Source organism: Rhodnius prolixus, unplaced genomic scaffold (assembly GCF_049639745.1).
Source record: "Rhodnius prolixus isolate KJV_2025 unplaced genomic scaffold, Rpr scaffold_9, whole genome shotgun sequence".
Lineage (NCBI taxonomy): Eukaryota > Metazoa > Arthropoda > Insecta > Hemiptera > Reduviidae > Rhodnius > Rhodnius prolixus.
Window position 1 is genome coordinate 20,440,446 of NW_027411604.1, and position 26,056 is coordinate 20,466,501.

The window sequence follows — 26,056 nt, forward strand, 5'->3', positions numbered from 1 at the left end:
TTAACTTTTTTGATTCTACATGACTTTAGACGTATGAAACCGGAAATATAATGTTGAAAATATGTTTATTTTGGACATTTTTACGACATCAATTTTTATTGCATTATTCGTTAATTTATCAAATACCTTTTTTTTTTTTTTTTTTTTTTTTTAGATCTTTTATTGCAATTTACCACTGCAACAGTTGTTGCAACAAGCAAATACGGTGAAAGGGAAAAGAAATAACGGGAAATCATGATTGGAGAAGGCACCCAGTGGTGCCACTCCAGTAACGTGCTTAAGATAAGAGAAGATCACGAGGCCATCTTCTCTTCAATCTCCTTAGAGGATTACCTGGTAATGTGGAGGAAGATAGGTGATCTATGAGAGGGTTAGGATGAGCTGCTGTAGAGGAATGAAATTCAAATACCTATGAGAGAAAAATTAGTAAAAAAAATTTAAATAGTATTTTTCCTAGAAATAATCACCAAAAACGATTGGCTAATCTCATTGGGGAACAGGATGTGTGAAGTAGGCGGTCTTTAGCTGATGACGTAGTGACACCGTCAGCCACTCCCTCACCAATAAAAGCACAGTTATCCAGTACCTAAAATGGTGCTCATTCACTTTCATTCAATGATCTAGATTTTACTTTCTATTACTTCAGGAAAATATTTCGTTAACATTTTTGATTCTTCGTTACATTAGTTATATAAGTGTAATAATTGCAATGAAATTTTCAGTCTCCAGCGGTAATGACGTAGAAGAATACGTTAGGTGGGTAAAAGATTTATTTGAGATTTACTGTTATTTGTTAGTTATCTTTAAAACATTGTATTTCTTATAGCATCAGTGTTGCGAATATGTGTTCAATTATAATTATAATTATTAGTGATATAAATATAACTGCAATGATTTTAATGCAATTATCAGTGTCTAATGTAAGGTACGCACCATGAAGAAAACTGCCGGTAGGTATAAGATTTATTTTAGATTTACATTTATTGGTTAGTTATCTTTAAAACATTGTATTCCTTGTAGCATTAGGCCTTAGGCACACAAACAGCGCTGAGTCGCGGCGGGCAGCGATCCAGCGGTCTTCGCGGCTTTCTGTGATAACGGGACGTCGCTTATGGTTGCATAAGAAAGAGAACAATTAGGGGAATACCACCGCTTATGTATCGAACGGAGTCACATGAAGATAGTTTTTTTTTTAAAGAACTTTTTATAATGTCCATGTAAATTGTCAAACAAAAATCTGTATTTGGGCACATTTTCTGTAAAAATTTCAATTTGTTCACTCATTTTGGATCAAAGGTAGCAAAGCGTTCTCGATGAAATCTGTAATTTTGTACTACCAGATGGCTTGTCGTCGCGACAGAGACTAGCCCGCGGCGGTAGACCGCATTCTGTTTGACAGAGAAGATGCAACATTGTGTAATAGAATTGGACCGCCTGACCGCCTCGGTTGGAGATCGTTGCCCGCCACGATAGACCGCTTTCTCTGTGACCAAGGCCTAACAGGCCAGCAGCTGGATTCGAACCCGTGATCTCCGCGTGGAATCAAGTATTCGCTAACCACTCAACTAATCTTTTATATTAGTCTTTTAACTTTAAATATTTTTTCCAGAAAATAATTAAGTTCATGACCTTCACTTTTTCCTCTTTGTTATTCTTCACTTGTAATACTCGAGTAACGTAAAAGTATGGTTTATATTTTGCGGGTGCTACAAAAAAATTAATTCTGCGTACTTTAAAAGTTGATTATTATTAATTAAGGTTACTGTTGTTATTCGGGTTTAATAAGTGGATGATTTTATTATGTTGTTTCCAGGACTTCTTTTTTTTTGATATTACAAAAAAAAAAATCATAATAGAAAAGATGGCATATTGATGATAGGAAACAAGAGGAAGTCATCTGGCAGTCCAGTAACGAGGATTGAATACTTTTATATTCCCTCAGGATATGATGATGTTTGGTACTGTAGACACTATGGTCGGCGGTGGAGTTCAGAAGGGTGGTTTGGACTCGGCTGGCTTACAAATAGTCATCACTACGACACGCCAGCGCCCAAAAACATAGCATCTCTTCCAGTCAGCAGGGTGGGCATGAATGGCTGCCGATATTCATGCAGAAATCATGCATACAGTACACTATCTTCTCCTATCCTTCCGTCTCTCGCTTTCTCTTTCAATGTTAAGCCAAACATATACAGGATACACACAATAAAATGTTGATATTCAGCCAAATTCCTGTAACAGTATCCTTGCCCTACAACTACGCATCCTTCTTCTACGAGACTTCTTCTACCTTCATCTTATTCAACGCTACGTTTTACCTCTCTTATTTACAACTACCACTGATTTCAATATTTTTGTTTTTTGGCTGGTGGAGTTTAAGACTAAGATGAAGTTATAATTTCATCATTTCAATGAAGGATTTTTTCCTCCCATCATTATTTGTAAGGAATTCTATTGGGTTGTCCGGAAAATAATGCAGGATTTTATGTTTTCTTTAAAATAACCCTCCAAATAGTAAACTGTTTATGTTTGTTGGACTTTAGACTTTTATAAATGTAATCACTTATTGATCCTCTTTCAAACAAAAATGTTTGTTTACCTCTGTAACATTTTGCTACTTGGAAACAATTCAGTCTTTACTAAGATGTCAAAACTGTGATTTTCGCATAATTTTGTTTTAGAGTTCAAACTCGGCCGGAACGGGGCCCAAACGGCCAGAAATATCAACGATGTCTGGGGGTAGAAGGCAGTATAAGTGAGTGCACTGTTCAACTTGTGGTTCCAGAGATTTCGAGAGGGGGACTTGAGCCTTGAAGACAAAGAAGGTTCGTGGAAGAAGTTCTGCCCTAGATGACGATGTTCTCCGAGTTTTGGTGGAAGAAAATCCCAGAACTACTGTTCCGAGAACTGGCAGGAAAACTCGAAGTAAACAAATCAACGTCGATGACCATCTCAAGGCGATTGAGAAGGTGAAAAAGCTTGAAAGTTGGGTTCCTCACACATTAAACGACCGCCAAAAAAGATCAGTGTTATGAAATTTGTGCTGCACTTCTTTGCCGAAACAACAGCAATCCTTTTCTGTCCATATCTGGGACTTGCGATGAAAAATGGCTCTTCTACAACAACAGCAGACTCTCTGGACAGTGGCTTGACAAAGGAGAAGCAGCACGACATTTTCCAAAGCCCCCAAATCATCAAAAAAAAAAAAAAAGGTGATGGTTACTGTTTGGTGGGCTTCATTTGGTCTGATTCATTACAGCTTCTTGAATCATGGCGAAACCATCAATGCCGAATCGCATTGTAACCAAATTGCATCAAGAAATTGGCAATAATGAAGCCATCTTTAGTCAATCGAAAGGGGCCCATTCTGTTGCATGACAACGCTCGGCCACATATCTCACGTTTGACTTCCCTGAAAATTGTTGGAGCTTGGCTATGAGACTCTGCCTCACCCGCCCTACTCACCGGACCTATCGCCTACTGATTACCATTTCTTTTAGACACCTGGACCACTATTTACAAAATAAAAAATTTATTGACCAAAGAACATTAGAAAATGCGTTTTCTTGAATTTATAAGTAGGTACTAAGGATTCCAAATTCTATACAGAGGGTATGGAAAAGTTACCCACACGTTGGCAGAAATGTATAGAAAGTAATGACTATTTTGATTAATAAAAACAGTTATAAATCATTTATTTTTATTTTTTTTCTTTTAAAACCATAATCCTGCATTATTTTCCGGACAACTCAATAGAAATTCCCCCTCTGCTACTTCCAAAACGAAAAACCCAGTTTGAAAAAGTCATTTTTCATGTTAAGAAGCACAACAAACTCGTCCACGATAATGGGTGCCAACCTACCTAATATCAGGGACCCTTCTACAAAAAAAAAAACTGAGTTTAATTTTTTAAATGGTGATAAGTCTGGAAAAAATTTTAGCTAATTTTGCGTGTCTATAGTTAATTACCTCACAATCTTAATTGATGTTTTGTAACAAAAACACTTAAATTTTATTAATAAATTATCTATTGACGAGATCTGTAATTAAATTAGTAAATAAGAGCTGTAATTAAGAAAGCCGTGTTAAGTTATAAACTTCCCCAGGTGAAACTGCTTTTCCATCAATTAACTGTTATGGAGTGTTCTAAACACTGGCTGACCGGTTGGGAAAGGATTTAGAGTACAATTCGTGACCAGTTTGATTAGCGACTGAAACTAGGAAAGCAAAAGAAAACACTTTTAATCAATTTGTTCGCAGAGCGCTAGGAAAAACTTGGTAAAAGGAAAATTGGGCTTTCTTTCTTTTCTTTTACAAAGAATAATTAAATGTAAAGAGAAAACAAATCTGCTCTTAACTTAATTACACTTGATTGGTAATTAAGTCTAGGTAAAGGAAGTAAAGGTTATCATGTGGTTTACCAATCGCTCATTTTCTTCGTGTTGTGTTGCACAATCTAGTCACTTTGTGTGCAACATAAAATGATAACCTTTCGGAAAATTTATTTTAATTTCCTTTCTATGCAATTTGGGTTATGGATGTGCTAACGTTATATTGTTAGAACACTTGTATTTTCATACTTTATAATCTTGTAACAGTAATTTTACTTTAACATTACGTCGGGCGATGTATAAGTCTTGTAGCATGACCGAGAGCTGTGTGTCAAATCGATTGCAATAACTAAGGTGTTAGAAAGATGCTACAATTGTAACAAGATAAAAATAAAATATGAGGTAATAACAGCTCATATAATTAGTATACAAGGCGTGTTTTTTAAGTAAGTAGCGTTTTGAAATAAAAAAGAAAAACAAGTATACTTTATTTAACAACTTTATATTTATATGAAAGCCTATATTTTAATCTACTGTTCTACATAATTGCCACTAATATTAAGGCACATATAATATCGTACAACCAGCTGTTGAGTCCCATTCTCATAGAAGTCTGCCGTCTGATTTGACAACTACTAGCAACACGGTCGTTTTGACTCATCTTCTTCGTCGTGGTGCTGTGCATCACCCAAATGCATCTTCAAGGGCAGAAACATATGGGGTTAGTCAATGTCTTTTCTTTTTTCAATCAACTTTCTGCACCAAATCTTCAGTAATGACTGAATTAATCTATCGCAATGTACTGTAATCTACATTTCTACATAATTGCCACTAATATTATGCAACTTATCGCATCATACAACCCTGCTTTTGGAATTCCATTCTTATAGAAGTCTACCATCTGATTTGACAACCACTGCAACACTGACGGCTTGAACTCATCATCGTCGACGTGGCGCTGGCCACTCAAATGCATCTTTAAATGCAGAAACAGGTGGTAGTCACTGAGCATTGTCATGGAGAGTCTCCGGTCACAATTTCAGAGAGAACACTTCTTGACACATGAGGAAACTTATTTGATAATGAAGAAATCGTAAAAAAAAAGTCTGTTCTTTTTTTCATTTTATTTCGTCAACTTTCTGCACCAAATCTTCAGTAATGACCTGAAGATCGCCCCCAATTCGTACCACACATCATGAGAACATTCATTCTGCCATTTTTAAAAGCTCTAACCCATTTCTGTATACCATTCCACTGCTCATAATATTTCACCAATAACTTCGCTAATCTCACGATGAATTACAGCCGCTTTCAGAAACATTGACTCATAAAGAAAACAAATCACAGCGCGTGTTTCTCAGTCAGTGAGATTATTCAATCGGCGGAAGCATTAAGTACTCACAAACAAACGTAATCAGGGTCGAATGTTTCCGAAATAGCATCTGAGATGAAAGGTACACAGCACGCATGCGTCAAAAGTTGACCGCAGATTAATCACTTCCTTTTTTTTTTTTGAAAAAGTTCCTAAATCAATTGCACACAACATGGAGTTATAAATTTCTCTTTTATCATCTTGTATCTTGGAGTCATACTAACCGAGAAGTTGTTATACAATTTTCAGTAAAGGAAACGTTTCTGTATAAGATATTAACCATATAATGTTTGGAAATATTAAATTTTTACACTTTAGAGAAAATTTGAAAGCCATTATCTTGTGGATATTAGTTAGGATGGTTGTAGAAGTGTTCAAACCAGGTTCTTTTGGTTATGGTTTTGGTTAAATCAAAAATTCTTGTTTTTCTATAAATTGGCTCAATTTTTATTCCCTCCACATTCAATTTGGCACATTGATACCTAGAGAATGGCGAACCATTTCACTTCTGTTATAACAACAGCTGATTTACGAGGTCTGTAAATTAAGTAATGAGACTGATTTTTTTTTTAATTCAAAAAGAATTACAATTCTTTATTGTCACCTTCAAAATAACTTCCTTCTGAAGCCACACAGCGCTGGAGACGTTTCTTCCACTCCTCATAGCAGTGCTGGAACTCCGATACTGGAATAGCCTTCAGCTGGTCGGTTACAGCCGTTTAAATGTTTTAGACTGTCCCAAAAATGAGTTCCCTTGAGGTGATTTTTCAACCCCATTTTCAGGAACGTGTCATTACTGGTGACGAGTCTTGGGTGCCAAAGCCAGAGCATATAGTGGCACCTCTCCAAGGCCCAAAAAAACCAAGGACGGCGAAGTCGAAGATCAAATGCATGCTGATTTGTTTTTTCGATATCCACGGAATCGTCCACTAAGAGTTTCTACCTCTCAAGGTCACAAACGGTCAATCAACACTTTTGCTTAGAAATTTCTTGAAAAACTTCGAAAAAGGGTTATTCGTTTGAGACCAAACATCAAGAACAAGTGGGTGTTGCATCACGATCATGCTCCTTGTCACACAGCAATTTCAATAAACCAGTTTTTGGACAGTAAAAACATTCCTGTGGCTCCTGAGCCTCCTTATTCGCCTGACTTGGAGTCCTGGTGACTTTTTTCTCTTCCCGAAGTTGAAAAATCACCTCAAGGGAACTCATTTTGGGACAGTCGAAAACATTCAAACGGCTGTAACCGACCAGCTGAAGGCTATTCCAGTATCGGAGTTCGAGCACTGCTATGATGAGTGGAAGAAACGTCTCCAGCGCTGTGTGGCTTCAGAAGGAAGTTATTTTGAAGGTGACAATATAGAATTGTAATTCTTTTTGAATAAAAAAATCAGTCTCTTACTTAATTTACCTCGTACCTGTCACTTTAAACTGCGTTAAGTATCTTTTAATAAGTTTTGAAGAAAATAGAATAATATTGGACTTGGATTCGAAAATAATTTATTTTATTTTTTCTTTCAAATGCATGAGAAAAAGAAAACCTCCAATTCACCATTTAAAATACATAATAAGAGTTTCTAATCGAAAAGAAAAAAAGATTGAACTCCAGTTAGGTTAACTATTCTTATGGGCAAAGAAAGAAGTTAAGAATTGATGATTTTCTAAGTGTAAGTGTATGTGTACAGGTTGTGTGTTTTAGTAGGAAAAGAAGAAGAAGAAGAAGGGAGAGAGAGAGACAGAGATAGAGGAAGAAAGAAAACTCTGGCCGTTGATGGCAATGTTGAGGAGGCAGCAGTAGAGCCGCCGTTCGTGGGAAAGAAAACCAATTAAAAGTTCTCGATCAAGTTGTTCGCTGTAAGAACGGACGGGGGCGGCCAGCTTACAGCACTCCACTCAGTTCGGCACTTGAATAGCGCCCTTCAATATCACAGCCCTCTTTTTTTTTACCACTCTCAGTGCATAAAAGTTTGCTAGAAAGACTACACGCTGCAGGCGAGTGAAATTAGTGGCCATAAACGGCAGAAAAGTGAACTACAGTACCTATAAAGGTGGACTGCCTAGAAAATATATTTTGAGAACCAATTCACTTATTGAGTACTTATACAATATACTACTTTTTTTCTTAATCATTAGAGAAAATTTATGCAAAATCAAAATTGAGGCATTCTCTAATTTACCGTATTTTAACCCCAATTCCTCATACCAATGTCGTTCGCTACTTTGGGCTATTCATAGACAAAAGACTAAATTTGAACCCTTACAAACGGCTATAAAGAATTGAACATAATAAACGTTACCTACTATTGAATAGACTATTTGACCACAGATTCAGTCTTTCAACGAAATACAGACATACGTATACCCTTCTACGTTCCAATCTCCAGAGAATGCAATCCCTTCAACTCAAAATCCACTGTAAAATAGTTAATTATCCCTTCTACGTTCCAGCCTCCGGAGAATGCAATCCCTTCAATCCAAAATCCTCCGTACAATAGTTAGTGCTCCCTTCTGCGTTCCAACCTCCAGAGAATGCAATCCTTTCAATCCAAAATCCACCGTACAATACTTAATTATCCCTTCTACATTCCAGCCTCTAGAGAATGCTATTCTTTCAATCCAAAATCCATCGTACAATAGTTAATGCTCTCTTCTACGTTCCAATCTCCATAGAATGCAATCCCTTCAATCCAAAATCCACCGTACAATAGTTAATTATCCCTTCTAGGTTCCAGCCTCCATAGAATGCAATCCCTTCAATCCAAAATCCTCTATACTATAAGTTAACCATCCACAGAGACCTTAAAATACCTTTCGTCAAACTAGTAGCCCAATCCCTTTTATAACAAATTCCACTGATCCCTGCAATCCGACACTAATCCCTTGGTCCACCACCTCTAATCTCACATTATTCTCTAGATAACCCTAACCAAGCGGTTTAAAAGTCTGTGGCCTCGTAATTTCCTCATTTGATGATTATTCTAGATAATGTTTTCCTTGATTTTTGAATTTACTTATTTGCAAATTAGGGCGACCTAATTTGTATAATCTAGCTCTGCTTTAAATATCAGCGGTGAGAGTCAAAACACGCTTATAGACTGGTCATTCTAGCTAATATTTACTAATTTTTCCTTTGCTTTTGAAGGTCTGCTTCTTAATTAGGGCTATCAATATTTAAAATATAAATCTGCTATAATTTATCAGCGGTGGGAGCCAAAATATATTTTGCCTTAAAACACAAAGTTCTCAAAAAAAACCACAATTCGTATCAAAATAAGGCAGCAATTATAATGAAATAGAAATATCTGGAACTTAGCTTTTTGGACAACAACAAATTATAAAACAGACTACATAAAGTGGAATATGATTTAGTTTTTTGATCCCTTCCGAATAATAGGATTTGTCCAAGTCTGAAAAATAGCCATTCGTTTCTGCAATCACCTCCTCGTTTGAATAAAATCTTTTTCCTGCCAGCCATTTCTTCATATTGGAGAACAAATAGTAGTCCGAGGGAGCCAAGTCTGGAGAATAGGGGGGATGTGAAAAGAGTTGGAACCCTATTTCCATTAATTTTGCGACCACAACTGCTGAGGTGTGAGCTGGTGCGTTGTCGTGATGGAAAAGGACTTTTTTGTGGGCCAATCGTGGGCGTTTTTCTTGCAGCTCGGTTTTCAAACGGTCCAATAACGATGAATAATATAATATGCACCTGTAATAGTTTTACCATTTTCCAGATAGTCGATGAGGATTATTCCTTGCGAATCCCAAAAAACAGTCGCCATAATCTTTCCGGCCGAAGGAACGGTCTTCGCCTTTTTTGGCGCAGATTCCCCCTTGGTAACCCATTGTTTAGATTGTTCTTTGGTCTCAGGAGTGTAGTGATGTATCCATGTTTCATCCACAGTGACGAAACGACGCTTAAAGTCATGCGGATTCTTCGAACAGCTGCAAACCGTCCTTGCAACACTTCACACGATTTCGTTTTTGGTCAAGCGTGAGAAAATCACTCGACTTCCTCGATTCAAACGAATGCCAAACACAAAGAAATAGACCGATCTGGCTGAAACTTGGTGTGTGTTCTTCCAAGAGATGCTACTAACTAAACATTACCTCGATACGCGCCAGTATCTCTCTGACTTTGCACGGACTTTTCAAACGACCCTCGTATGATCTGAAATTAAACTTACTCTAAACATGCTTTATTCTGGGAAACAGATAAGTACTTCCAAAACTCTCGATTGTAGTGACCTTCAAGTTGTACTTTTTCAATCTTTTAATAAAACTTGGTTAATGCTTTACAGAATCGAAAATAAATATACAACCATTTAATGTGCTCAAAATATTTATCATCATTGGGAATCTTTTAACTCTGTCCATTTTTGGATAGCGCATCATAAAACACTAATGTTCTTGTATCACGCGAACATTATTCTACAATGTTAAATGACTCTACTTTCTCTTTTGGCTTACAAACTCCATCACTGATAAATGATAGGTAATCAATTTTATTCCATTCACCAATTCCAGAACATATATTCTAGTCCATTTCTCACCCCTTTGGTTATTACTATTTCTTAATGAAATTGTTAATTTTTTGTTTTTTTCAGTTCATATAGTTTTCATCAGTTTTATTTTTTTTATTTTGTAACGTTTCTTTTCATGAGAACGTAATAAATAAAATGTCTGCCCAGATTGTTTTCCAATTTATTTGTATTTAAGGCGCATCAACATCTAAGGTAATTGGCGCCCGGAGCTATTTTTTTGGCAGTGTCCTCTGGTTTCAGGCAAGATCACTGCCCATCACCGAACAATGAGCTAGAATGAGGTTCTAGAAAGAGAGAGAGAGAAAAAAAACTGTGGCTGTGTCATGGACGTTGTACCGTGTGTTGTACGTGAATACGTTTATGTAACGGGTTATATTTTTTATATAAAATATTTTTATTTATGTATTTAGGATGAAATCAAGGAAACAAGTAATTACTGTGTTACAATATAGCTTTATTAATTATAGGTCTGTGATACGAAAAGTACGACACAAATGGCATACAAGATACATCGAGATTTCTGGTAAACGTTAAATCAATATAGGTATTACCTAACGTTGTTGGATAAGTTTCAATATAAGACAAATTGAACACGCTGAGCATGAAGTCGGGCAATGAGCGGTTTTGGGAGACATCAACATTAAAGTCTCCAACTATCAAAATTGATGTAGTAAGACCAGGCTCGTAATCGGATATAATTTTAGAGATGTTTTTGGAATATTTTAACAACGATCGTAACATAGAGAGTTTAATTTCTGCTAACGCTGTGCCCGGATGGATATACACACACCCGAGTATGAATTTGAAGATGCCATTGGCCTTTTTTCGTTTACTAGACAGACATCACCAGCTTTTGCGTCTTTCATTTCCAAATAAATTTCCGAAATGTCAATGTTAACTCTATTACAATCAGTGAAGCTATTGATGTTGCCATATATGGCGACTCCACCGGCTTTGCGACTTTTACCATTCGACTGTTCTTGAAAAGCCCTTTCCAATTGTATACGATCTCTGTATTTGGTTTTGGCTTTTCGACGCGTAAAGGCCGACATTATACATATATTTTTTTATTCTAACACCTTTATTTTATTCACTGTCACTATTTTACACTAATGTTTTATATACAATCGATAGATTGTGACGACAGCTGACGATTAAAACTTAAACGAACATCATAACTTCTCCGAGTCAAAAGTTATACTAATTGCAAATCTCGATACGCTGCAAAATTATCTCAAAATGGCGGCGCTTCCCCCCCCACGGCGCGCGATGTGTCACAGTCCTGGCTTATCGTAATGAATTCTTTGATCCTTTAGCTATCCAGTGGTCTAATTTAATTTTGGATGTAGACGATAGATTCGAAACTGTATCCCCCGATTTTTTCGATTGCCACCATATGATTCAAATTTAAAGATGTATTCACGTCAAAATCTAAGGAACCATCTGCTGGATTCGAACCTATGACCTCCGCGATGGAATCCAGCATTCCCTAACCACAAGGCTAACCTCTCAACCTGACAATTCAATTTTTTTTATTGTTGTAGTATCATGAACTTACAAATTTCTTTTCTTAATCTGGTTCATTGCTTTAGATTTTTGATTTTTTTTTTTGGGGGGGGGAGAGGCAACGAATTTCCCAACCATATTTAATGTCAGTTCTTGAGTTAATGTTGAAAGTTTCAGTTTAATTACTGAAATGGCAATTATAATAATTCGTGAATTAAATGAACAGCATAATATTTAGTTATTAGAATTTACATTAATATTTTACATGAAAATAGTATCTTTGTGAGCTATATTTTACGATCTATTCAATATCATGGCTCTTTAAATTATCTATATAAAGTGTTGAGATGGAAGTCGTTCTGTACTAATGACCCAGAGCTAGTGTTATGCTAGCTGAAGTTGTCGGGTAATACTAGGACCATTTAGACTAAAGTGACACGCTGGATAGACTTGGCCGATAGTCTACTACTACAAGCGAATAGATGGGTCTATCTAAAATGTTCTAGACGTAGTAAGTTGTGAGAGATGTGGTAGTGAGAGATAGGAAATAGGTTGGCAGCAGCCCCTTGTTAACGAAACTTCTCTTCTCCTTACAATACTCCCGCTGGTACTCCCACTAAGTGGTGCTCTCATATCCTACTTACTTCGTGCTCCCTTTTGTACTCTACCCTCAATGTAGTACAATGGTACTCATTCAGAAATTCTCCTTCCTTTTAACTACTCGCTTCAGCAACCCGTTAAAATACTTGGGTCTTGCAAGAGCAAGAGGGTTTGTCTGAATGATAAAGAAAGACCATAAACAGAGAAAGTAAGGGAAACTGGCAAAAAAAATCTTTGTACAAAATGATAATTAATGATTGATAAGAACTTTTAAAAATACAATAGAAAATAATAAATGACTTTTACACGCGGCAAGGGCAAGGGAAAGCTAGGTTTCTCTCTTCTTATTATAAATTACTAGAAAGTAAAATGAAATTTTTAATACTAAAAACTGAAAACTATTTTTACACATTAATTTGCCAAAGAAAGAAAATATGCTCAAAAATCAAAGAAAAGATTCTACACAACAAACGAACAAATGTTATTTATTTTCAGGGCTTATATAGTATTGGCAAATTATAATACTTTTTGTATTGTTCAAAAGATTGGTATGTCTGCTTATTAACAGCCTCCAAAAACAAATTAACAATGCTCTAATTAATAATTAAAAAAGTAAAGTTTTAATGTTACTTATTCATATTAAAATAGTTATTTACTCACGTTATTTTTAATCAAGTTATTTCCTGTTTGCATTTACATCAAAAAATTAATACAAAAAAATTAATTTAATAAACTTTAAAAGTAATTAGGAATCATTTTATTATTATGAATTATGATTAATCAAATAAAGATTTGAATAATAAGTAAATAACTAAGTTACCAAAACAAATAAAATAAAGAGTTGCTTAAGATAAGAAAACAAATGACACACACATAGTATGTGAATTGTCCAAGATGTTTATGTCTAAATAATAATTAAATTATAACTGTAATACACCATGTTTTTAAAAATAATGATTGCTTTATTATTATTATTACTTCATTACTTTATTTTGATAATGAATAATTTAAAAACTAAATATTTAATTTGTAATAAATTTATATCAAATTATTTACCCAGAAAGCGAATTAATAAAGAATCGGTTATAAGAAAATATTATGAAATTAGTAGCCGTCTACTTCAGCAGCAAGAATAAAGGCACAAAACTTATGAGCACATTTAGCTTCCACATGGAATAATATAAGAATAAATCTTTTCTACGCTCGTATATTTTTCTTCTTTAGTCTCCAGGAATATTTTTTTTTTTTTTTTTTCATCTAGGCGGATAATGTTGTTTTGTGGTAGAAGCCATAAACTATGTTCTTGACAATAAACCAAAGCCTTACATTCCTGGAATAAGTTTTGCAATAAGGGGATATTGGTTTACAAGTAATTTTAATATTTGCTAAATTAAATTTTTGACTGTTGATGATCGGGAGTTTAATGGGTGCAGTTAATTGTAGAGTCCCTGGAATCGCTCAGATATTCATATTTTTTTTTTTTTTTTTTTTTCAGAACACTCATCCCAGACAGTTTTAAGACGGATTCCATTTCAGCTCACTCATTCCATCTCTCGTTCTATTTCTTTCTTTTTTTATCTTCTCAAACTTCCTCTTAGTATTTCTCTTTTGTTTCTACTGATATAGCCCTCCCCTCCCCCTCTCGCCATGCCTTCTTCTACCCCTTCTTCTCTTTAGCAAACCGGATATCTCTTCAACCCGAAAGGGAGTTTTTCCACTTCGTTATCTTTTGTGGATGTAGATTTATATTTTCATAAAGATTTGGTAACGAGCCAAGCCGATTTCATCAGTAGTGGAAACTCCTGCGTGCAAGTAACGTCCAACGCGGTGCGGTTGATTATATGCAATAGGAAGAAGGAGGATATTATTGTCAGGGTCGTTGGAAATCTACAAAACTCCGTTCCTTCATCCATCATCAGCCTTCACTTTAGCTGATTTTTCATAAAAGAACATTTACTTACTGATTCATCTACAGTTGCCCAGTTTTGATGGGCGCTAATGTAGCATAGACGCCGCCTATTAGGGGGATATTTTATGTCAGAGATGTATTCGCCGAATGAATCCTTCGGAGTGCCTTTACATCCTTATAATCTATTTTTTACTTTTTCTTATATATTTTTTTAATTTATTCCTAACATTTACTCAGCTTATTAATTACTTTAAATTAATTATTGTGAATAAATAATAAATAACAATAAAATTTCTAAATTTTTCTCAAATTAAAATTATCACTTATGCACCACCAAAAATATTTTAATAATAATAATAAAGTTATTTAAAATTTATGCCAAAATTTATTGTTTAATTAACAATTAAAACAACAAAAACCATTCGCACAGACAGGTCAAGACATGTTTTACAAAATGTCCCTTGATTGGTCGAAAACTATTAACTGTTATATTAAACGTATAAACATTATAAATATTTGTAAGGCGTTTTCAAAAACAGATTTTATTATAATACATAAATAATAAAAACAATAAAATACCTGTAAAGAATAATTAAATGACTAGTTATATTTCACCGTCGTTAAACACTATGAAAAACTGTAACGTAAACACTCTAAAATGACGCTAAACCTTCCTAGACTATAACCTAACCTTCAGGCTGTGTGGCGTTGTCGGCAGCCCCCTCTGATGGCACTTTTACATATTGTATACTATTTTAATTATAAGCTGTTATTTATTATAATATTATAAACTGTTCCCAATTTTCCGGAAATTGATTATTACTGTGTGCATTTTTTGTTTCAAGTTTTCTAATTATAAGTTATGCCAGTACAGTTTGAAATATTTATTGCAGGTGATTCTTAACTTGATAAATTTTCGTTTTCTAATACTGTTTAGTATAAATTGTAATTTCCCAGCTAAAACCTATTGATTTTTTTCTGTAATAATGTCATATTTAGAATTTAAATTGGTTTCCACATCTAGAGTGTTATTTTTCGTTATTTATTTTTCACTTATGCTTAATATTTTATTTAATTAATATAATAATTCAAACAAATTGAATCTGGAATACAATTTTATCATAAAATATGCAAATATAACAAGAACATCGTTCTAGAAATGTTTAATAATTATTTAGAGCATACAGTAATGAAGTGTTGCGGTCAAAGGTAATCACAACAGACAGAAATGTCAACAACATGATGTGCGATCTGATTGGATTTCGCACATGCCAGTCACATGCCCTACGTGTAGCTCTTGTCTTTGTTTTGACATGTTTTGTGCTATCTACATATATATATATCCTCTGACAAGCATGAAACTATCGCATATCTCTGTAATTTACCTATCAATTTATTTACATATTTTCTCTTATTATTTCCTAAATATATTATATGATAAATTTTAATTATTATATTCATTTCAAATATTGTACGTGTAGACAATATAAAAATATTAGCTCTTCATTTCTTTTATATTTTTGGAACTCTAAACAAACCTTTCCAATTAATTGGACTAAAATGACTAGTTCCAAGACAAACGAACATTACTTTTCTGAACAAAACTTTATTCCAAAAATAACATAAAATAATAATCTTCTACCAGAACAATAAAATAGGGCTTTACTTTTCCTAAAAGAAATGATTAGAAACTTTTATTAAATTGATTCACCTATCTTGATATTTAGTAGCACATCTTAGAACTGATTCTACTTCACAATTCTTACAATTTGCGCTGGTAAATATATACAGACTTCTTGCTATTTTTACATTAGTATTTGTTAGCCTCCTTTATTGTGTTTGATGTAGTTTCGTTTCAGTTTTACATCATTTCAAAAATAGTTCTTCGCTATATGCATTTATTTCAGATATAGTTTTTCACTTTGTGCGTTTATTTCAGATATAGTATTCACTTTGTGCGTTTATTTCAGATATAGTTTTTCACTTTGTGCGTTTATTTCAGATATAGTATTCACATTGTGCGTTTATTTCAGATATAGTTTTTCTCTTTGTGGGTTTATTTCAGATATAGTTTTTCACTTTGTGCGTTTATTTCAGATATAGTTTTTCACTTTGTGCGTTTATTTCAGATATAGTATTCACTTTGAGCGTTTATTTCAGATATAGTATTCACTTTGTGCGTTTATTTCAGATATAGTTTTTCACTTTGTGCGTTTATTTCAGATATAGTATTCACATTGTGCGTTTATTTCAGATATAGTTTTTCACTTTGTGCGTTTATTTCAGATATAGTTTTTCACTTTGTGCGTTTATTTCAGATATAGTTTTTCACTTTGTGCGTTTATTTCAGATATAGTATTCACTTTGTGCGTTTATTTCAGATATAGTTTTTCACTTTGTGCGTTTATTTCAGATATAGTATTCACATTGTGCGTTTATTTCAGATATAGTTTTTCACTTTGTGCGTTTATTTCAGATATAGTTTTTCACTTTGTGCGTTTATTTCAGATATAGTATTCACTTTGTGCGTTTATTTCAGATATAGTATTCACATTGTGCTTTTATTTCAAATATAGTTTTTCACTTTTATGCGTTTATTTCAGATTTAGTTTTTCTCTTTGTACGTTTATTTTAGAAATAGTTTTTCACTTTGTGCGTTGATTTTATTTTTATGTGTCCTCTATTATTTAAACTAATTTAAATTTAGTGCTAAAATAACAGTACTTCTCACCAAAATTGCAAAATATTTAAAGGCTTAATTTAAACTATTATCGTGCTAAAAGAGAATGAAAATGAGGAAGCTATCGTGAAAGGCAGCCATTTATTGCTGAGATTAGCCTCAATTTTTTCAAACGACAATTACCCAACTATAAAATAATATCTAAATTATTCCATAGATAAAACTTGATGAAGAATTTCACTTTTTTACAGACATTTGTGTATTTAATTAAAAAACTAATATCTATCAAAAATGTATCTCCACAAATCCAAACCACCAAAGATGAGAATATTCAAATATGTATTAGTAACTAGGCTTAACAATAATATTTACTGGATTGTTGATGTATATCCTATAGGATATATAGAAGGGCTTATATAATTTAGGACACAAAAGGGAGCATTGTTGTTGAGTGTTAAGGTTTGGTTAGGTCTGTGTATATGGGTGGTACGAAGTATATAGGACGAGATAGTGGAGCATTACCCTTCTGCTGCTGCCTTCCATTCATGTTGACTCATGTGTAAGTCCAATCTGCAGGAGTACCCAAGCACCATACTAACTTTATCCCCATCCCTTTGCTATCGTCATCGCTCCCTTTACAGTTCTCATATGCTCGTCGTTGTTATCTTAACATTACCGAGTATATCCCCTCTCCTAATAACATCCTCTAACTCTGTTCTAAGTACTAACTATTAACCAATGAAATGCTGCTATTCACCGTACCACGCTATTGTCATTGAATTGTTGGTTTATAAAACTTAATCTTATTTTTGATTAGGTTTAATTAGTGCAACAGCCATCTATATTTCCGCATTTTAACATTTCGACCTTGTCAAACCAATATCTGCTATGTGCTCTTTTTGGAGATTTCGACATTTTGACTATTATAATTAGTTTACCAACCAAATTCACGTATAAAAAGACTGCTATGTGACTCTAAGCATTATACAGTGAACTGTGGTCGCTAAATATGCTCTGTGCATTAGCCAGAATATTGTCAAATAAAAACTAACTTAATAAAATAAGATTACGGGCATCTAACCACCAATTTTCAGTCAATCAGAGCTGGTAAAAAAGGTGATCCCATTGTGAATGATATCAGAGGATTTTTATATAGGTCTAAATGGAGAATTGAGCTTCAAACTTCGCCAACCACATGATTATAAAGTAAAAGTAAAGTAATTGCCTATTTTTTCAGGAAAGCTTACGTCCAACTACCCAATTAGGTGTCGTGAACGGAGGCGACTAGCACACTTTACTGTAAATTTCTTTTATTAACCATTAAATAAAATCCAAGGCCTAAGACCAGGAATCGAACCCAGTACCACAATACATACTAGCTTCACAGGTCTCGCCTCTAACCGCTCGGCTACCGTGGCGCCTACCACATGATTATGTAATACTTCCTCAACAAAGGCGTCTTCCTCGAGAGTATCCTGAACCTTCAACTCAAGTTGGAAATAACTCGATCTAAGTTCAATCAGTTACAGGAACTTAAAACCGTTTATTGACTCTGACTACCATCCATTTTATGATTGTTTTAAGTATAAGTCTGATTAATGCCAGTTTTTCATTCAACAATAATAAAATATTAATGTAAATTAGACATGTTCTTTTACTAATACCTGCTGTGTGCCAATAATTTGCCATTTATAAACTGCTATTTGCACAAAATCCTCTAATTTGGTAATAATAATTAAATTATTACAAATGAATTACTAAAAATAAAATAAAGTAACGTATAACACATACCTATAGCTTTAATTTGAATTAGTTTTCAAAAAGCTGCTTCATATAAAATTTTAGAGGAGAACGTTTTTATTCAATATCTCGAAGGTTATACTTTTTTGCACGTAGCAGATATTTGCTTGACGTCGGTGATTTATTGTAACACATATACGTTGATTTAACTGCAAAATCTTCTTTATTATTTGACATATCTAGTTCTTGTCTATTCGTTGGTTAACTCTGTCCAATTTTCAATTATCATTTTACCTTCTTTTACTCTACTGAAGTACCATTTTTATTTATTTATTATTAACTTTTTTTTTTCAATTAAAGATTGATTTTCTGCACAATCATTGGGAAAAATCTTTTCTTCAAAGTAATCTAGTATATCCAACAGAGACTATTTATAAGAAGGAGAATAAATGCAATAATTTCGCTTTCCTTGCAGTACATTAAATGCAACATTTGTTAAAAATACCGTGTTAGAGTGCAGTGTTATTAGGGCTCCTTGCGTCCAGATAATAAATACTCTAATCTAACCTTTAAATTATTTTGCCCTTTAATTATTCATATTAAAATGCATGCTTTTCTTTCTGTTACAGGTGAGTGCTGATTTCAATATTTCCCTAACTTAAAGCCGTGTTATGTGAGTATCTAATTTTACTTCATTTTTGATCTTAGGAATTGAATAAAACTCCAAATTTTGGCAACTGTGATCTCCCTTTTCCGTCTCTTAAAATGGAGACTCCCATTTTCATTGTCATTACAATATTTATCGCAATTCTAAATACAATAATATTACATTTTCTTGAATTCGTTTTTGTTTCCTATTATTTTTGTATTTTCTTTCTCTATAATTTGAAGTCCAACTGTGGAGGTCATTGTTGTCCGGAGCTTTTTTTAAATTTTTTAGCGCACTGCCGGCCTCTGGCCAGTGTTCTCTCGGATGCAGACAATACTTTCCATAACCAGACAGTGGGCTATAAGAAGTTAATTTTCTTAGAGCTAAATATAAGTCAGGAGCTCCTCTATGGAAATCTAGTTCGATAATCACGAAGCTAATCCCCACCTTACAAAAGCTGTTATTATTATTATTATTTAACCCTTAAGCCGTCACGTCGGGTCATATTGACCCAGCTCATACTCTCAAGTCTTCTATTTTAATATCTATAAGGGCTGGGCTCGCGACATTTTTATTTATCTCTTTTCGACGTATTTTGATTGAGATGGCATAGGAGTTTTTCCCGCCGCCTACTGTACGGGCTCGAACCAGCCATTTTGACCCGAGGTGACGGCTTGTGTCATTTATTTCTTAGTGTTTTGACCAGAGGTGATTCTTTGAATAACATTTTTCTCCTCCAATAAAACTGTTTCCGAAGCAAGTAATTCTTTAATTTTATTCAATTAAAGGAATTTTTTTTTTATTGTTATTGCTACTAATAATATTGTACGAGTATCAAAGTTGCCTTACCGCCGAGGTGGGTGTAGCTATTGTCCGTGAAGATTGTTCTGGGAGTTGAGCGACCGAAGTCTATCGCGGTCCACCACTTTATAAACAAAAGACCAGATTTACCTGAGCCGGAGAAGAAAGGTTCGAGTATCAAAGTGGCCTTGCCGCCGAGGGGGATGTAGCTATTGTTCGTGGAAGATTGTTCTGGGAGTTTAGTGACCGAAGTCTATCGCGGTCCACCACTGTGTAAAAGCTAAGGGAGCTAAGGGACTTAATGTGTCAGGCATTAATGCGTATATCACATATAAAAATAATGCTCAACGTAAAAATATAAATTTCAAAATGGACCGACACACCTTCCTCAAAAGTTTGGGGCATCAATTATTGCGAAACTTCTTTATCAGAAGGTCGCTGAGCACCGTGATCTCACGGGATTTGAAAGTGAGGATCAATATTTATCTGCAAGAAGAAAGCGCAACAATTCTTCCGATTGCAACTAATGGAGAAGACATCCCTAACCCTAAAAAACGAAGAAGATGCCACATATGCCCTAGTACAAGGAACAATAAATATCCTACTTTTTGCAGTAACTGTAAAAATTACATTTGTAAGATACACTCAGTAACTATTTGCACTAACTGTAGAAATAATTGTAATTAATTAACTATTTTAATTTTAATTGTAAACTGTAAATATTTTCTCTGTTTTTCATTACATGCTAAGCAGCACCTCATTTAGAAATTACATCTTTGTTATTGATTTTTTTTTAAATTTGTATTTCTGTTTTATTAAAGTATAAATAAATGTTTTGTCTTCGATTTCTATTCCCTATAACATGATATTAGTTAGTTTTTCCTTTTTATTTAATAGTTTTTAATGCTGGGTCAATATGACCCGAGGTGACAGCACTTCACATAAGGTGACGGCTCAAGGGTTAAGGCGCCACGATAGCCGAGCGGTTAAAAGGCTAGACCTGCAAAGCTAAGGTGTATTGTTGGTTTACTGGGTTCGATTCCCCAGTCTTAGGCCTTGGATTTTATTTAAGGGTTAATAGGAGAAAGTTACAGTAAAGTATGTTTGCTAGTTGCCTCCGTCCATGTCACCTAATTGGTAATTGGACGTTAAGCTTGCCTAAAAAAATAGGCAATTACTTTACTTTTTTTTTATTATTATTTATATTTTATCACTTCTTTTCTTTTGGAGGGGCCGTTTCATAGTGATTTCTTCTCTTTTTTTGAATTTTATCTGCCATTTTTTTCATTTATTGTTCACTTAATTATTGATCCAGATGTTCTAGAAAATGTAAGACATGTGTTGAATCCAAAAAATTCTTCCTCCAGAACCAAGCTGCTGTTAATGATGGTTCATTATTGAAATAAATAATAGTTTATCAGGGACATATTTTAGGAAAATTATAATCTGAAAAGATATTTCCTGAAATTATTTGACCTATTTGGTCATACGGCATCGAAGTATGGAGATCGACTAAGCGTTCCAACTCACTATGCGTCCAGACATTACAGTCAAAAAATACTTCGAAAACTTCTTAACGCTCCGTTCTATGTATCTAACCTCACCATTCATAATGACCTCAAAATCCCTTTCATTTCAGATCTTGCTAACACTCGTTTTCTCAAATTTCATTCCTTTACAGCAGCTCATCCTAACACTCTAATAAGAACACCTATCTTCCTCCACATTACCAGGTAATCCTCTAAAGAGATTGAAGAGAAGTTGGCCTCGTGATCTACTCTTATCGTGAGAGCAGACTAATAAATGTCGACGTTCCATTATCGTCTTCACCATCTCCGATCATATCCCTGATATTTTTATCTTATATCGCATTTGCTGGTTGCAACAGTTGAAGCAGATGCGAATTTCAATTAAAGATTAAAACAACAAACAAAAACAATAGAAAATATATTCCAGAAAAAGATAAAAATTACTATTATTATTACTATGTAGTGAAGAAGGAGTTACAGAGGAATTTTTTTGATTAACGAAGAAGATGTTGCGGTTTGCTGATATTTAAAACAAAATCAAAAAAATTGCAAGTGCTATTTTGGGTTTTAAAAGTGGGTTACACGAACCTCTATTATATGTGTTCTTTAGTTCAGACATACGGTATGGTAAAATTGAATAGAGAATTGTTGAAGATGGTATATGTACGAGAGGAGATTTTGTGGGCTATGTCTAATGAAGTCTGTGGTTTGGTCTAGACCAGGTCTGGTACTAAATACAGCTGGAGGATATCGACCAGTGTGAGTAGTAGAATGGCGATGGTAGTGGTTGGTGGACAATGGTCAGCTACATCCCTCACACCTTCCGCCATAACTTTAGACCAAAATCACACAGAGACATAGCTAGAACATCATGTCCGTTCTAGGTAGGTGTCCCATTGCTGGGAACTACTCAGTTTCTCTAAGGCTTTCCAAACTGGGCATGATTTACCCTCGGCTAGACAAAAGCTGACCTTCCTGCCAAAGAGGAAAAGGAGAAAGAGAAGGATTGAAAAGGATAGGTAAGATGAGGGAAGGGGTTTGGTATATCCTTTGTACTCTATTTATATATATATAAATAGAGTACAAAGGATATATATATATATATATAGCCACTTACAGGCACTAACATCTAGAGATGTGTTTGTGTTCGTGAGAGTATTGAGAGAGGCTCTCTTTCTCTAAGGCTACTGGCCAAGAGGCTAAGTTATGGCCTCAACCAGTGCGTATGACGTAAGACAAGTATAGCAGACAGTGTGGTACCAATGGACACGGCACTGCAGCATCTCCACAATTGGACCAAGGTAGCTGTTCGTGTTAGTGATACCCCAGCATCACATTCCTTTCCCACCAAAAAGGAGACGACAACTACACACAAACGTACTGACAGCCATTTTTTTTTTTTTTTTTTTTTTTTTTTTTTTTTTTTTTTTTTTTTTTTTTTTTTTTTTTTTTTTTTTTTTTTTTTTGGAAGCCTGTAGTAACCACAGCCTCACAAATTCAACAAACACAGTCTTTTTTCCCTTTTGTGAAGCATGCCGCTGTAGACAGGTACCCACAGGCAATATATCTCTTACAAAACTTACCACGATGTGTGGTGGAATTGTACACAGGTACACAGTAACACCGTTAGGAGTAAGGTGACACTGAATAAATCAAAACAAAAGAAAAGAAAAGGTAGTCTCGGATTGTATTTTGGGTTCTTTCGGGGTTGCGGGGGGGCCAGGCTTTGTGAGCTGGGTTTGAAATTTAGCAACGTTACTTGGTATTACTGTTGCCTAAGCTATACATTCACTTTCAGACAGGTGTTAATGTCCTTTTGACAAATCTATACAAACGATTTGATCAAATAAATACACACGGTCTTCCTATAACTCTTATTCCATTTCTTGAATATTTCTGATATATTTTTTCCTTTCTATTTCAATAACTACCTCATAAATTACCCTTAGAGTATACAACGACTCTGGTAAAGAGATATAGAAGAAAACTTCAAGGAAAAAAAAGAAGCTGTATACCTTTTTCTGGGTCCCATTTCATTAAAGACTCCAGTCTAATGAAAAGACTGATTAGTCTGGAGTATGTGGGTTCTACTCAGCCTTTCTAAGGTCCTAGAGCTGGTGATACCAATCCACTAGTGGGTTGCTCCAGATTTAAACAGAGCGAACAACAAGAAGAGAGAGAGTAGAGATGGCGACAATATAACTTTAGCCCCAATCCAAGAGGATTATACGGAGTATTAAGGTCTTAGATTCCCTATTTAAGATTAAGGAATCGTCTATTATTATTTTCATGTGGAGCTTAACCTCCAAATACCAATTAGAGGTCACGAACGGGATGCGGATGTTCATCAGAGAGTCGCTGACGATCATCACATCCGTTTTCTTACTTACAAAAAGTAAAAGCAAATACAAAGATATTTAGAAATATTTATTTATTTATTTTTTAATAATTTATTTAGTTACAATCAACGCATTGCGTAATAAGCAACAATGATAACAATAAATAACATTCACACATATCAGAGTGAAGAAGTTACCCAGCGGTAACACTCCAATAACATTCTATCGTACATTCTACTGATTCTCTTCATCAGAGAGGAGATCGCGAGGCCACACTGTCTTTTAAGACGTCTAGAAGTGTTGCCTGGAAATGTCCTGTAAGATAGATGTTGTAAAAATGGATTGTGATGTGATTGAAGGTTAAGATGGAATTTTCTGTATCGTGTTTCAGCCACTTGTGTTGCGCGAAAGGAATGTTCAAGTCTTTGTGAATGGTTTGATTGGTGACGTAGAAAGGAGCGTTTACTATAGAGAGAAGAATTTTAGATTGCAAGGACTGGGATCCTTTGGAAAGGTTTGAGCGTTCGGTTGAACCCCACAGTTCGATGTCATAAGCCCAGACTGGCTTTAATATACATACCTACTTACATAAATAAGTCTTTTGTTGTCTTGAGTGAGTTTTGATCTGTTGTCGAGTAGTCTTTTCAGTTGTCGGAAGCGTCTGTTGAGTTCTGTTCTCTTAAGTCGAGTAAAAGGGTTCCATGTAAGTCTTCTGTCAAGGTAAAGCCCAAGGTAGCGGACTACGTTGACTACTGATAAAGGAATAAGATTGTAAAAGACAGGAGGAAGAGTGATACGTCGAAGAGTGAAGGTAATATTTTGAGATTTTGTCTCATTCAGTTTGATAGCCCCATTTTTTGAACCATTTTTCTAAGGAGGTGAGGTGAGACTGAAGGTTTCTATGAGCTATTATTGGATCTTTGTCAGTAGATAAGATGGCAGTATCGTCAGCGTAGGTGAGAAGCATAGTTTGAGGATGAGTAGTTATGTCTGAGGAGTAGATTGTGTACAGAACGAGGCCTAGAATGCTGCCTTGCGGAACTCCAACGTCAGCATGGATGAATGGAGAAAGAATAGTTCCTATCTTCATTCTAAAATGTCTGTCAGTCAAGTATGATTTCAAAATGAGGAAATAGGTGGCTGGAAAGCTGGTCTTGAGCTTCCAGAGAAGTCCAATATTTAAATATTAAACTAAGAATATTGACAAAATAGTAAATATGTAGAGAATCTCTTGAAAGAATGCGCAAAGCATCATTTCATTTTGGTTTGAAGCCAAATTCTTAATATTACTTCCAACTTGATTGCCGTAACATTGCCCATTTATGGAACTGTTTTTTTACTCACGATACAGCGTTATTATTTACTAAGCCATATAACCTTCTTTTTTTGTTATACTTTTATGTTACAGCAACTAATTTGTAGAACTTTTTATTACATTTCTTGTTTTATTTGGGATAAAACATTATTATGTTTTGGATTTAAGGCTCTTCAACATCTGAGGTTATTGGTGCCCGGAGCTTTTTTCAGTGTATTACCACCATCCGGATAAAAAGGAAATTTTATCTAAGAGAAAGGGAGTTCAAGAGTGATTCGCTTTGATGTACCATTTTTGTACTATGTACGAAACTATCACTTGTTTAAATTTTTAAAGTATTAAATTAAGTAAATTTAAATAAAGTAAGCTATCTTTGAAAGAAAAATTTTAAGACGGATTTACGGACCAGTTAAAGTTAATGGTGAATGGAGAAGGAGGCATAACCAAGAGCTCTACGATAAATTTGATGATACTACGGCAGTGCAATTAATCCGCATTAATAGGCTCCGGTGGGTGGGACATGTCCTGAGAAAGGAAGACGGCAGAATGCCGAAGAAAGTTTTGAACTTCAATGTCATCGGTACTAGAAAGGTTGGACGCCCGAAGGCTCGATGGATGGACCAGGTTGGGCGCTCGGAATTGGCGGTCTAAAGCTTTGGATAGGGACGATTGGGGTCGATTTCTTTTGGAGGTCAAGGCCCGACCCGGGCTGTAGCACCAGGGAAGTAAATAAGTAAGTAAATT

At 34.8% G+C, this 26,056-nt stretch overlaps 1 protein-coding gene across 6 annotated transcripts in view; it reads left to right on the plus strand.

Annotated features, from left to right (window-relative positions):
* LOC141454028 (uncharacterized) overlaps positions 1-26,056 on the plus strand; it is a 772,684-nt gene that overhangs the window by 565,692 nt on the left and 180,936 nt on the right. Inside the window, exon 4 of one of the 6 annotated variants that reach the window (XR_012458373.1) lies at positions 19,309-19,327. The exons of 4 other annotated variants lie outside the window; for them this stretch is intronic. Coding sequence is in view for 1 of the 2 variants with exons in the window: in XM_074127800.1 (XP_073983901.1) it covers positions 19,309-19,341 (33 nt within the window). In the remaining variant the exon portion in view is untranslated. Of the gene's footprint in view, positions 1-19,308; positions 22,284-26,056 lie in introns of those variants that run through there. One more of the 6 variants, XM_074127800.1, reaches the window with a different exon arrangement.